Consider the following 13,239-nt stretch of genomic DNA (forward strand, 5'->3'; position numbering starts at 1 on the left):
ACAAGGCAGGATGGACGGATGAGGCCTGAGTTGCTGCCATGTGATTGGCTGATCAGATATTTCAGTTAACGAGCAGTTGAGCAGGTGTACCTAATAAAGTGGCTGGTGAGTGTATCAGGCTGATGGTTTGATGATGATGTGTTTCCTGGACTTCCACACATTTAGTGACCTCTCCCGCTGCTGTTTCAGGAAGTAGATGTAAGAATTAGACCGATGACATCGTCTGTTACCGACCGTCGCTGCAGCTTTGTGTCTGCCTGTCTGTTTGTCCAGGATCTGTCGTGTTTGTCAGCGGCTCACGTCTCGATCTGTCTGACAGTGACACAAGCATCGAGACACATTCTCAGCTTACAACACACAGACTGTTTCACTCCACCACCACGACACTGCAGGTTTTCCCTTCTGTGCTGTAGTTTAGCTCAGAAATTCAAGTTTCCTAAAGCGACAGTCTTAGTCGACGGGATTCTGTTTTCACACTGAAGATGTTAAACTTTCCTCTCGCTGCTCTTGTTTTTGACTCCTCTGGACTTGATTTTTCATAGTTTCTGATGCAGGGAGATGAAGCTTTACACTAGAATTTAAATCATATTTATAGTCAACACTGTCACATGATTACTTTATTTGTGTGATTGTATTATTATTATTATTATTATTATTAAGTTCCTTTTTTGTGCTGAATAATTTAATGAGGGATCAACATGTGACGAAGTAAAAGGATTTGTGCACTTTATTCACATCTCATCGCTTGTCCTGGACTTACTTTTACATTTTTGTTGTTGTGTTTTCACAGTCCATCACTATTTATCAAGATGGAGATTTAATGATGGGCATTTAATGTCTGACATGTTCATAACATTGTTCAAGGTGCAAATATGAAGCCATCAGACGTCGTTTTTGATAATAGTTTCATTCTCCACAAGCTGATATTTGCTAAATGCTCCTGCAACAGTTTGTTTCCTGGGGCAAAGGAACAAGAGATTTAAAGAGCTGCAGAGGCAGCAACAGGTCAAGAAGAGAGACGAGGTGAAGATAAATGGCTCAGTAGATAAGAGACTGGATAAGTGGAGCGGGAAATAGAAGCAGGAATGAGCTATTGTTATAGTTTCCCTTTGTGACCACAAGTGAGAAACGGCCTTTAATGTAATAAAAAGCAAGACACAGTTTTTAAATCGTTCTGAGCCGTGAAATACAGAATATAAAAGTCTGATCTGTGTGTGTGTGTGTGTGTGTGTGTGTGTGTGTGTGTGTGTGTTTGTTTGTTTGTTTGTGCAGAGTGGCAGTGGAAGTCGTATCCACAAAGACCACGGCTGATGTGATGTGGAAGGACGGGCGGGTGGAGAAGGGGATCCGATCAAACGACCTCATCCCCATCCAGCACCTCGACAGCCACGAATTTTGTCCCGGCGACTTCGTAGTTGACAAACGACGTAAGGAAAATTAATCATATTAAATATTTTTCATAACGATGATTTGATGATTCATTGATTTCGTTGTTCGCTATGACTGAAGATTTCTGTCCCTGTGGACTGTGATGAGGTTTTTTTATGTGGGTCACTCACCACCCAGGACCTACAGTATCTAGGTCGTTTGCTGAAACTGCTCCAAGTTTGTTAGTCTGAGAACGGGACTGAAAATTCAGGGACGTATTTAAAGGCTGTGACATTACAGCCGGTGTCCAGACAAATCCATTGTTTAAAATAAATCTTTGCATCTGGAGTTTTCTGTCGTATTTTTCTGTTGTATTTTACTTTGTTTTGCTCTTGAAATTGTGTGAAATGTGTGTGTCTGCTCTCCACAGCCCAAGCCCTCCAGGACCCGGGAGTGTACGGTGTGATCCAGTCTGGTGACCACAAGGGCCGAACGTGTGTCGTCAAGTGGATCAAACTGAACTCTTCCAGCGACGACGTGGAGGTGAGACAACAGTGTGTGTGAAGATGCTCGATGTTTGTGAGTCTGTTGGAGAGAGGAAATGATGACGTCGTCTGTGGTGACCACAGTAACGTCACCACATATGTTCACATACCGCTAGCAGATGGTTTTATCTCGATCCCTGGCCGTTTTGGTTCCGATCCAGGTTATCGGCTTGGAGGAGGACGTCAGCGTGTACGACATCGCAGATCACCCAGATTTTCACTTCCGCACCACTGACATCGTCATCAGGATATGGAACTCGGAGAACGGACAGAACGACTGCGAGAACGAGGTGAGAACAACTCAGAAAATACTGCATTCGTTTTATCTTGGAATAACAAATGACCTGGAAACAGTGTGTGCTGTGATAGAGATCAAATATTGACCGTGAAACTTAGTTTGATGGAGGATTTTTATTCTCCGAGGTGTCAAAGTCGTGCTCTTATGAGGACATTTTATTTAATTTAAGTTCTTTTCATCCAACAGTATCATCTTGTCAGGTTTTTAACATTACAGCCTTAGTTCTATTGGTCTTTATGTCATGTAATATAATGTTTGGTTCTGTCATAATGTTTTCGTGGTTGTTGATAATGGTCGTGTGTCTCCGTCCTCCCTCCCTCAGACATCGGTGGGTCAGGTGTCCAGGGTGGATGTGAGCAGCAAAGTGGAGGTGGTGTGGGCAGATAACTCCATGACCATCGTCCTGCCCCAGGTAAATGTTGGTCCGTGATGAAATTCAGTGTAATGACTGGCGTCAGATGTGAGGCGTCTGTTGCTGACTGTCTCCTGATAATCACACACACACACGCAGCACCTGTACAACGTGGAGTCTGAGATCGAGGAGACGGACTACGACTCGGTGGAGGAGACCAGCAGCGTCCTGTCCACGGAGGAGTGGGAGGATGAGAGCGACAGCTGGGAGACGGATAACGGCCTCACCACCGAGGACGACAGCCACGTCAACAATGCCGATGTCACCGACACAGCGACCCCGACCCCCACGCCCACCGGCTCCACGACCTTCATCATCCCCCCACAGGAGGGTAGTAAAGCCGGGGTCACCAGCCCCACAAAAGGAGGCCCTGGGGAGGAGGGAGAGGCATCTGTGGCTGTAGCCAGTCCTGCTTCAGGAGGAGGTGAGGACCTTTTCTAAAACCATTCTCTGTATATTATTGTTCATTTCAGGGGAAAAGTGTCAACTCCAGCTGCTGAGTGTTAATAAAACATTACAGAGTTTTCTAGTGCTGTCGACTGCAAGGTCATTTAATTCCTGTGAGGAAAGTTGTACCAGTACAATGAAATTATAAAAAGCTACAACTGCACACAGAGAAAGTTAAAAGGTATAAACCAGCAAATAACTAAATACAAACACACGTCATAAATAAATACAAGAGCAAAAAGCCACCATCTTGGCATCAGAGCAGCCGGTCGAAGACATTGCAAGAAAACTTGGTGCACTTTATATTAAATATGATGCAGTACAAATAACACATTTTAATAAATTAATAACATACAACAACATTAAAAACACACCTAAAGACAATGAAGAAACACATCTGCAAACTCAGACACATGAATTCGGTTCAGACAGGGCAGGAATTCAGAGACACATTGTTGATTGTGGTCTTCATGGGGTTAGTTGACAGTAACAGAGGTGGAGATACCTTTTAACATTTTCTTCAGTCTTCATTCAGACAGAACTGACACGTCTCTAATTAAAATAAATATGTTTATTAATTCTGCCCTCATAGGAACCACTCCAGGAGCCGCAGTCAACGGAGCGGAGAAGACCAGTAAAGATGGGGCCTCTCGGGGGTTCAGGGAGTTGAAGGAGGCCTTGAAGATCCTGGAGAGCCTGAAGAACATGACCGTGGAGCAGCTGTGGACCGGCGGCTCGCCGACCTCCCCGACCTCCGCCGAACCGGCCTCCACGGCTCATGTCGCGAGCTCGGTGACGCCCACGGCCCCCGAGAAACCCACCAAGGAGAAACGCTTCCTGGATGACATCAAGAAGCTGCAGGAGAACCTGAGGAAGACGCTGGATAATGTGGCCATCGTGGAGGAGGAGAAGATGGAGGCTGTGGTGGAGGCAGGGGGGAGCGCAGGAGCAGGGACGGAGGTTGGTGTTAAATGGATCTAGAACAAGGCAAATTCTCCAGTGAAATCCAAACAATTAAGTAGTTAAGTGCGACATTGTGACATTAGATTGTGTTTGAACCCTCTGATGTGTGGCTGTTCAGGTGGAGCGAGCTGGAGAGGAGAAGCCCCAACAGGAGCCGCAGACACCGGTTGGTGGACAAGAGTGGCCCAGTGAGTTTCTCAGTGACACACCAGTACTTTGCCAACAGAGCGGCGGCAAGCCTGGCGTCACCTTCACCAGTGCCAAGGGGGAGGTGTTCTCTGTGCTGGAGTGGGCTCCAGGTGAGAAATGAGGATTCAATTCCTTGTTTGCTTCTTCTGTTCTTTTCCTCTTTTCCTCTTTTTTGTTTCTCTCCCTCTGTGCATCTTTTTTCCCTCCCTTTGTCTCGTTTGGTTTCTGTTCTGCGTTGTGCCGATTGAATCAAAGACTCGTTGTCGAGCTGTGAGCACAGACCTGATAACGCGTCCGTCACTGGAGCTTCAGATCTCATCAGGATTTATATTAAACTCGTGTTTTGTGGAGTGAACCTGTCTTATGTGAACTCAGGAAACCACACAGGAAACCTCACATTTCTTCATTACTATGAGTGACAGTCGCTGCCTCTCATTTCCATCCTGTAATCGTAGCTGTCCGTCACTGACCTGCACACACATCCTGCAGCCGGATGAATTCCCTGCTCACACAAGCTGAGCTGTGCTCACATACGTTTCTGTTCTTCGTGTGTTGCTGTTCACTCCTTACTCGTCTTCTCTCTCTTTGACACAGACACTCACTCGTTCAAGAAAATGGAGTTTCAGCCGGCAGAGGCCAAGAAGTTCTTCAGCACAGTGAGGAAGGAAATGGCTCTTCTAGCGACGTCACTGCCAGACGGCATCATGGTCAAAACATTTGAAGATCGCATGGTGGGTTTCTGGTCATAAACATCACAACGCTCTTATCGCCTAATTTTGAAAGATTAGTTATTATCAATAAAAAAAAGAAACAAGGAACTAGAATTAACAATCAACTACACATTATTTGTCTTGTCAGAATTTACTGCGTGATTGTTATGAAACTAAGAATCTGGGTTCGTCTCTGTACATAGGTACGCAGGTATGTCCCATTCTCATGGACATGATATTTCAGGAACTTCTTTTAATTTGGCACAAATGTTCACTTTGATTCAAGGACAAACCGTTAGGTTTTGGTTTCAGTGTGACTTCACAAAACACTTATTAGCCATTCCTCAAGACTTCACACAGCAGGTCTGACAAAACTTCACATAAATGGTTCATATTTTATACGACTCTGGATAAACAGGGATGTGATTTAAAACTAGTCATGGAGGCATAAAACCACCGGGCTGTTATTCTGGGTTGTAATTATTTCGAAGCCATCCACTGTAAACCTGCGACAAAAGTTTGCTTGAGAGATTCAAGGTTATAAATGTGTAGAAAAGATTTGTGGTTGAAAATGTATAAATAAAATCCTGTAAACGTTGAGGTTCCACACACATGAATATTCTACAGTGATGTATAAAAAGGAAAGGTAAAGATTAAAGGTAAAATACTTCACTGTAGTGTCGTTTTATTCTTTTATTTCACCGTATTCTCCAACATTAACCTCAGTGGACATCAGATCGTCTCTCTAACATCACACTGACAGCAGTTCCTTTGCTTTCTCCGCCACAGGACCTGTTCTCCGCTCTGATCAAAGGGCCGACCCGTACGCCCTACGAGGATGGTCTGTTCCTGTTTGACATCCAACTGCCCAACATCTACCCAGCTGTGCCGCCGTTGTTCCGCTACCTGTCACAGTGCAGCGGCCGCCTCAATCCCAACCTCTACGACAACGGCAAAGTCTGCGTCAGTCTCCTGGGCACCTGGATCGGCAAAGTGAGCGCTGACTTCAGTGATTGACAGATCTTTAGAGATGCAGTAACAACAGTTTTACAGACCTGTGTTGACCTCTAATTAAAAGAACAAGTGTCAACACAGTTAAACCTGCTTGTTTTAACTTCTGGTGACAGTGGAAGTTTCACCAGTTTGACAGATTTGATCATTTATGTCCCACAGTCTGTTTCTGTTTCTGTTTCTGTTTCCTGTTCGGATACTTAACTCGATCTCGACGGCTTTGTATAAATATTGCAAATATGGTAACTGAACACAGAGCAAATGTGCTGCAGACAAACTATTAGCCAATAAATTGATACGTCAGTTTACAAAAAAATTGACTAATAACTGATTAGACGGAGCAAGACAATGATCTGCAGCTGCAGCTCTGTTTTGGAGCAACGCTAAGATTTAGATCAGAGTTGTATGAAGTAACCAGAAGCTACAGAGCATGACTGCACATAAATAAATCTGTTTGGAGAAGAACACGTCAGAGAGCTTTGCTGCTCCTCATGCAGCTCGTTCAGCTGATTAACGTATCAGCAGTTCAGCTTCAGGTTAAAAAGCAGTAACAAATTTCTTTTCTCAAGAATTTGTGTTGATGATATGATCCACAGGGCACAGAGAGGTGGACCAGCAAGTCCAGTCTGCTGCAAGTCCTCATCTCCATACAAGGTTAGTACACACACACACACACACACACACTCTCTTTTATCTGCAGCACATAAATGTTTTATTGATGCGTTCATTTGCTCAGAGCTCAGTCATTCAACCAAACATATCTGCCTCACACACAGACACGACACCACGTCCATAAAATGTATCTGTCAATCTGTCCTCCAGACAAAGTGCCCAAAGAGTCCAGATTTTAATCACTGTCTCAGATGTGTTGTGTGTTTTTAACCACTCGGTGCAGTGTTCTCCCTCCACCACACAGTGAAACATCCACACTGAACCTGCTGCTGCTGTTCGTTGTTTGTTGGTTTATTTTGAGACGGCTCACCAAATCTCAGTCGTCTCACACGGCGCGTGAATTATATAGAATCCATTTAATCTAACTGAAAACAAAAACAGACCAAAATTAGTTTTTGAGGAATTTAATTTCCCTTCTTCACAGCTTTTCTGTCTCATAGCATCAGTTTGACTTTTCCAGTTTAATCTTTGTTTTAACATCATAGTCTGTAAAGTTTGGAACCACTGGTGTTGCAGCCTGTATCTGAGTGTAGTGGATGTTTTTTGTTTGGATTTGATGTTATATCTTTTTGTTTGTTGTTTGTTTTCTTCCTATGCACCCCCCATCTGTGTCCTTTCTAAAGATTGAATTGAAAATTGAATATGTACATCTATAGCTATAGCTATATAGACAAGTCGAGGTAGCTTTATTTATAAGGCACATTTCACACACCAAGGCAATTCAAACTACTTTGTACAGGTAAAGACTGACATTCAGAAACAAGCTATAAAATAAAATCAGTTAAGATTTAAAAACACTGATAAAATAAAGTTAAAGTGCAGTTTTAAGTTGTAAATCGACCCAACGGCTGCAACAAGGGACATAAAAATGCAGGAAAGAAAACAGCAGTTAGATTAATTCACTCCCTCGATGTTCATGTTTTAATGCTACTTAGCTCATTATCATGAACAAATCTCAATTGTCACAGACAAAAAAAAAAGTAATAAAACAATACAGTAAAAATTATTCTCATTAATTATAAACGTAATTGTTAAAATTAACAAACATGTTAGAATTTACAGCACTTATGTAAGAGGATAAGACTGACGTGAAACTATTCAAATGTGGATCATAAAGGACAAAATCCACCTGCTGCAGCACATAACATCACATTACCTGACACCTGCAGCAACCACTGGACACACTGTACAAACAGGAGTGGTCAGAGTTAAACTGGCTTGTGAGTTGAGTTGGATTAAACAGGGATGTAAATCTGGGTATCGTCAGCGTAGAGGCGATTAATGACTGTAGACTTTTGCTGTGATGGAGCCTTGCCGAAAACCTTATAGGGAATTTTGACAATTAATGTCCAGGCACAAAATGCCTCTAGTTTACTGTATATACAGCATCAAAACACAAAAACTCTGAGCTAAAAGCCACTACGTTGTAAATAAAAACAGCATCAAAATCTAAGGCAAAGGATACATAACCAACTTTGTGTTTGTTGTCAGTGTGATAAAGAGATATCGACTAAATCTGAAGACCAGTAATGTTCTGATTTTGCAGATCTTGACACATTTTAGTGTAGGCTCGGCTGCAGGCGTCACTGGGGACCTTCATCCGTTTATGACTGTATAAATCAAAAGCTCGACTTTCGTCATTGACTGTTGTGATTGTTGTGGTTTTCAACTTTGCAATTTTTGATGCTTTGATGTCCACTCTTGATCTCACATTTTAGCACATACATGTGTATTTTTCCTGCAGGGCTTATCCTCGTCAATGAGCCTTACTATAACGAGGCCGGCTTCGACAGCGACCGAGGCCTCCAGGAAGGATACGAGAACAGCCGCTGTTACAACGAGATGGCCCTGATCAAGATGGTCCAGTCCATGACGCAGCTTCTGCAGAATCCCGTGGAGGTCTTCAGACAGGAGATCCAGGAGCACTTTGTCTCTAACGGCTGGCGGCTCGTCCACCGTCTGGAGGCTTGGCTCGAGCTGAACGACGCTGCAGAGAGGGGCCAAGCAGCACACATGTCCTGCAGGGCTTCGCACTCGAAAGACCGACCTTCATCAGTGGAGCCTCTGGACGAGCAGCTGCCTCTGGGATCCGGCCCCGTGGTGGTGGCCCACAGCAGCCCCAGTAAGCCCGGGGAGGAGGGGGTCACAGGAGCAGGAGTTACCAGTATTATGGAGGAGGAGCTGGAGGATTCAGGGCTGAGTCCCTCCACTACGGCGGCCTCTCAGCAGGAGCTGAGCCAGAACTCAGACTGTGACAGCAGCCAGGGGAACACCTCTCTGGGTGGTGAGAACAGGGCTGGTTCCACAGTCCCCGGCTCTGTAGTCCCCGGCTCTGTAGTCCGCGGCGGGACATCAGAATCAGGTTCCGCCACGGTTAGCGGAGGAGCGGCGGCCTCTGCAGGAAGCCAGCCAGTGGTGCGACCAAAGAAACGGAGAAAGAGCTACCGGAGTTTCCTCCCAGAGGGCAGCGGCTACCCGGACATCGGGTTTCCGCTCTTCCCGCTCTCCAAGGGGTTTGTGAAGAGCGTCCGAGGTGTGCTGCTGCAGTACCGAGCTGCACTGGCCGCCGCTGCCATCCCTGAGCACACAGAGGACAAGTAAGTGCCTCCTCACCGTTCCCCAACACTCCTCTGCACTGCTTCCTGCTCTTTCCCTTCGTCTCTTCTACCTTTTCATCTGCCTCGAGCTTTAGAGGAGGATCCACTACTTGTCTTGGGGGGGGCTACAATTTTCAATCTTCTGTACTACTGTCCAGAGCTGCACTGTGCCCCCAGCACTGCCCACATTTTTGTCCTTTACCTCCATCTCTAAGTCTGTACTGCTCCTGCTGCCCCCCCCCCCCCCCCCCCCCCCCCACCCCCACCCCCCTCCCCCACCCCCCACCCCCCGCCGCCTAATAATTGCTCTCGATCAGGCCACGGCTGCAGGAGGACTGCATCTTTGATCAGGGGGAGTGAGCAAGTTCTGATTTGGACGCAACTTGATAATGTCTTTGTTTTCCTTCAGTGTCCCTGCAGATGAGAGTGATGGATAAAGAGGGGTGGAGCTCACATGTGATCACCCAGTTACACAAACCTAGGGGAGCGACCCCCCGTCACAGAGAAACCCTCATCTTTTCATGACACAGGTAAAAACACGGAGGCAAAGATTCTCTCTCAGCCTCAAAGTCAAGGACTCTGACTTCAGTGGCAGTGGTGTGGATGCAAAAAGGACTAAACGAGATGAAAAATCAGTGCCATGAACCCTCCTCCCATCCCCTGTGTCCACCTTAGCCTCCAGCAAGCATCCACCACACGGGTGGGGACTTGCTGGATAACCACTCTGCCATGTCAATCAGCCGGAAAAATGTAAAGCAGACTGGTGATTGGCTGGGTTCCACTGAGAAACTGAAAATCCCAGCTCTCCTGGCTGTTGGGCTAACTGCGGCTATCTGTAGCACTACTGATATTATCGCTGTACCATCCTGCACTACAACAAACGAATGGACAATCTGGTCTGGGAGAGGTGACGTATAAATACACCGACCAGGAGGAATCTTTTTTAAGTAGAAGTCACTGGTTGTACGCTTTCTGCCAAATTTCTCTCTATTCACACAAACACACACACACACACCCACACGAATATTCAAGTAGAACGTACTGAATGTCAGTAAAACTGCCAACCACGACAGCTTCACCACTTCGTTCACTATACTTGCTGGTATTTTCCTTCGCCAATCACTCGCACTGAACCACGCAGCGAACATCGAGTGACAAAGTTTACATACGCATCACCTCCGGAGGTCAGACTGCTGTAGCTGTTTGGTGTGTAGAGAAGCCAGCCAGGCACAGGACGACAGTCAGGTGGCTGTATGTGAAGGAGTTCGTGCTCTAGTCAAAGCTTAACACAGCCGCCACCTCTACATACAAAAGTTCCATTCACTTTCTGTAGAATTTAGCAAAGGTGATCACTAAAATGGAACTTGTGCTTCAGTGTTTCGGAGTGTTGAAAGGTTGTCGCGCTCACAGAGGCTGAACTGTCTCAGAGCGGAGCTTCGCCCCGCGATGCTCCACCTTTCTGTGACGGAGGTGAACCCACATCACTGCAAATGACACAAGTTAAAGAATAAATAGAGAAAAAAAACACAAAAAAAAAACATACAGCATCCATTCCGTCATCTCATGTCAACATGTTGCCTTACTTGAATTGTTCTTAATGATCTCAGACCATTGTGTTCAGAGCTGCTTGTGTCATGCTTTAGACATTAACCTACACAGACCTAGACACAAACTAAAAACCACTAAAACCCTGTTTGAGTGTTTTCCTCCTTCAAAGTGCAGATTTCTGATCAGTTTCCCCCTTTTATCAGTTCTTAACCACGAGTCTGCGGCCGTCGCTGTACTCGGAGTTTCCTCTTCAAATTGCATGTGCAGAGTTTAATGACATCAAAATGCAAACTACAGTAAGTGTGATGCTGAAGGTTTGTTATTATAATTAATCTGCTTTATTATTATTTTCTGTTACTCCTCGTTTTCCCGACTTGAGCGTCTTATCCCACGAAGGCGACTGCTGACCCCACTGATGAGAGGAAATTACAGCACGCAGGCAAAACTTTAGCTAATCTGACTGTTGTCTCTCAGCTTCTTTTCTCTCTCTGTATATTACATACATTAGATCTGGATGAAAATAAATAATGGTTTAATTTAAGTTAACACAAAGCTCTTGTGCTGTAATTTACTGTGAAACAAAGTGAAACACACCTTTGGGTCTAATCGTGCTTCCTGGGGAAACCAGAACAGTCTTTGTTTACATCTATTTAAATAACTGCATCTCACCTCTAACATAATGTTCTTTATTTTCCTTTCAAGAAGTTTTGATTCGAATTGTGATTATCATTCTTCTTATTATTATAATACAGGTCAGACAAACCCCTTGTGCTTGCTATAATCTGTGAAATAAACAAGAGAGCTTTGGCTGTCTGGTATTTTACTTGAACAAAGAACCTTGATGCTGAAGAGTGTTTCTGAACTGAGTGATGGGAGAGGATAAAAACATGAGCCAAGAGTTGCTGCGTTTAAAACAAAAACACAAAAAAAAAAGAAAAAAAAGAAAAAACACTTGGTCATGAATGAGGATTATTTAGTTTTGCTTCGTCTTCCATTTCTTTTCTCTTAAAATTGATCGATTAAGCATCCGTGACATTTTGTCCTCTTCCTGGATTTTACTTCTGCCTTTAATGCTACAGAGGGAGGACGTGTGGTCGTCTCCACTGGCTGCTGTAGCTGTAGCATGTAGCCTTGTTTGCTTTACTGCCCCCCCCCCCCCCCCCCCCCCCCCCCCCCCACACACACACACACACACACACACGCACACACACATGCTGCTGTTTGTAAAATGTCACCTTCACAGTTCCTGGAGGAGCCTGTTTTCGATGCTCAAAGCTCAGCCTGAAGATGTAAAAAGTAAAAACACGCAGGTCCGCCGAGAATTTAAAGGTGACGTTATTGTTCAGTCCTTCACCTTCTCTCATTTGTCAACAGTCGCAGAAACAGAAAATGTGAAAATATCTCACAAGATCTCGAAGCAAAAATCCAGCAGGATATCAAGCACATGATGCTTTGTACAATTTTCTGTGTATGTGTATATTATTCAGATTTAAACCATGATTATTATTATTATCATTATTAGTATTATTATTCCTGCGAGAAGTTTGTTTTACAGCCAAAGCATGTAACATGTTGCTTTAAGCCTTTTGATTGGGCTACACACAAGACTTGACTGTACGATGTCTACGTTTCCACAGTGGCCTGTTATTGATATATTAAAAAAAAGAACTAATAAAGTTATGATTTGTAGCCTGATTCCCTCTGTACAGACGTCATGACTATATTAAAATATATAAATACATACAGTATATATTTAACACAAACTTGAGTTCTAACAAGTCACGTGGATGCTTGGGGCATATATGTACAAAATGCTGAGTGTGTATTGTACTTATGATTTTTCATTTTTTAATGGTTTACTTTTGTTGAGTTAAGACAACTGTATAGTGATGTATTAAACTTTGCAAGCAGTACCATAGAAACACTGTGGCTTTTTTTTTTATTCATTTGGATCCCACTTAGCTTTTCTTCACAGTGATATCAAAGGATGAGGCTGGTGGTTGTCTGTATCCTTCTGTTTTTGCCGTCATCCCATGAAAACACCAAACCAAGCCAAGAAAAATGCATCAATGTTGTTGTTTTCAGAGACATTTTCTTTCATTACAATAAACATGGACACTGTAGATTATTATAATGCAAAGCCCAAATACACCATCCTCGTCTCACTAGAGCACAAAATGTGTGTTAATCCGCCTCTGAAAATAGTCCCTAACATATGCACTATTTACAGCATTTTGAGTAACGTGCAAAAAAAATAATGTCCAGCTTTTTTTAGGAAACCATATGTGACAGATTTATTTTATGTCTGCAGCACAGATAAATGAGATTTGGGCCACAGAAAGAAGTGAAACTAACACGTTGTTGGTTTTGATGTTTTCATGGGATTAGTTGGCAGCAACAAACAAACAGAACAACATCAACCTTTTCCTCTAACTTTAACTTTAGAGTCGTGTGGCTGCTGTCACCTGTTATTTGTATA

The 13,239-nt window shown here is 44.0% G+C and overlaps 1 protein-coding gene across 2 annotated transcripts in view; it reads left to right on the forward strand.

Moving 5' to 3' along the window:
- Positions 1-12,682, forward strand: part of ube2o (ubiquitin-conjugating enzyme E2O) — a 34,836-nt gene extending 22,154 nt beyond the window's left edge. Inside the window, exons 12-23 of one of the 2 annotated variants that reach the window (XM_071504628.1) lie at positions 1,273-1,427; positions 1,799-1,911; positions 2,075-2,203; positions 2,534-2,623; positions 2,723-3,047; positions 3,663-4,030; positions 4,152-4,332; positions 4,817-4,953; positions 5,722-5,925; positions 6,540-6,597; positions 8,360-9,212; positions 9,622-12,682. In XM_071504628.1, coding sequence (XP_071360729.1) covers positions 1,273-1,427; positions 1,799-1,911; positions 2,075-2,203; positions 2,534-2,623; positions 2,723-3,047; positions 3,663-4,030; positions 4,152-4,332; positions 4,817-4,953; positions 5,722-5,925; positions 6,540-6,597; positions 8,360-9,212; positions 9,622-9,649 — 2,641 coding nt within the window. In that variant the 3' untranslated portion in view covers positions 9,650-12,682. Of the gene's footprint in view, positions 1-1,272; positions 1,428-1,798; positions 1,912-2,074; positions 2,204-2,533; positions 2,624-2,722; positions 3,048-3,662; positions 4,031-4,151; positions 4,333-4,816; positions 4,954-5,721; positions 5,926-6,539; positions 6,598-8,359; positions 9,217-9,621 lie in introns of those variants that run through there. The other variant, XM_071504629.1, reaches the window with a different exon arrangement.
- Positions 12,683-13,239: the final 557 nt, after the last annotated feature.

Source organism: Trachinotus anak, unplaced genomic scaffold (genome assembly GCF_046630095.1).
Source record: "Trachinotus anak isolate AG129_WGS33_773 ecotype Australia unplaced genomic scaffold, CSIRO_AGI_Tana_v1 ptg000019l, whole genome shotgun sequence".
In the NCBI taxonomy this organism is placed as follows: Eukaryota; Metazoa; Chordata; class Actinopteri; order Carangiformes; family Carangidae; genus Trachinotus; species Trachinotus anak.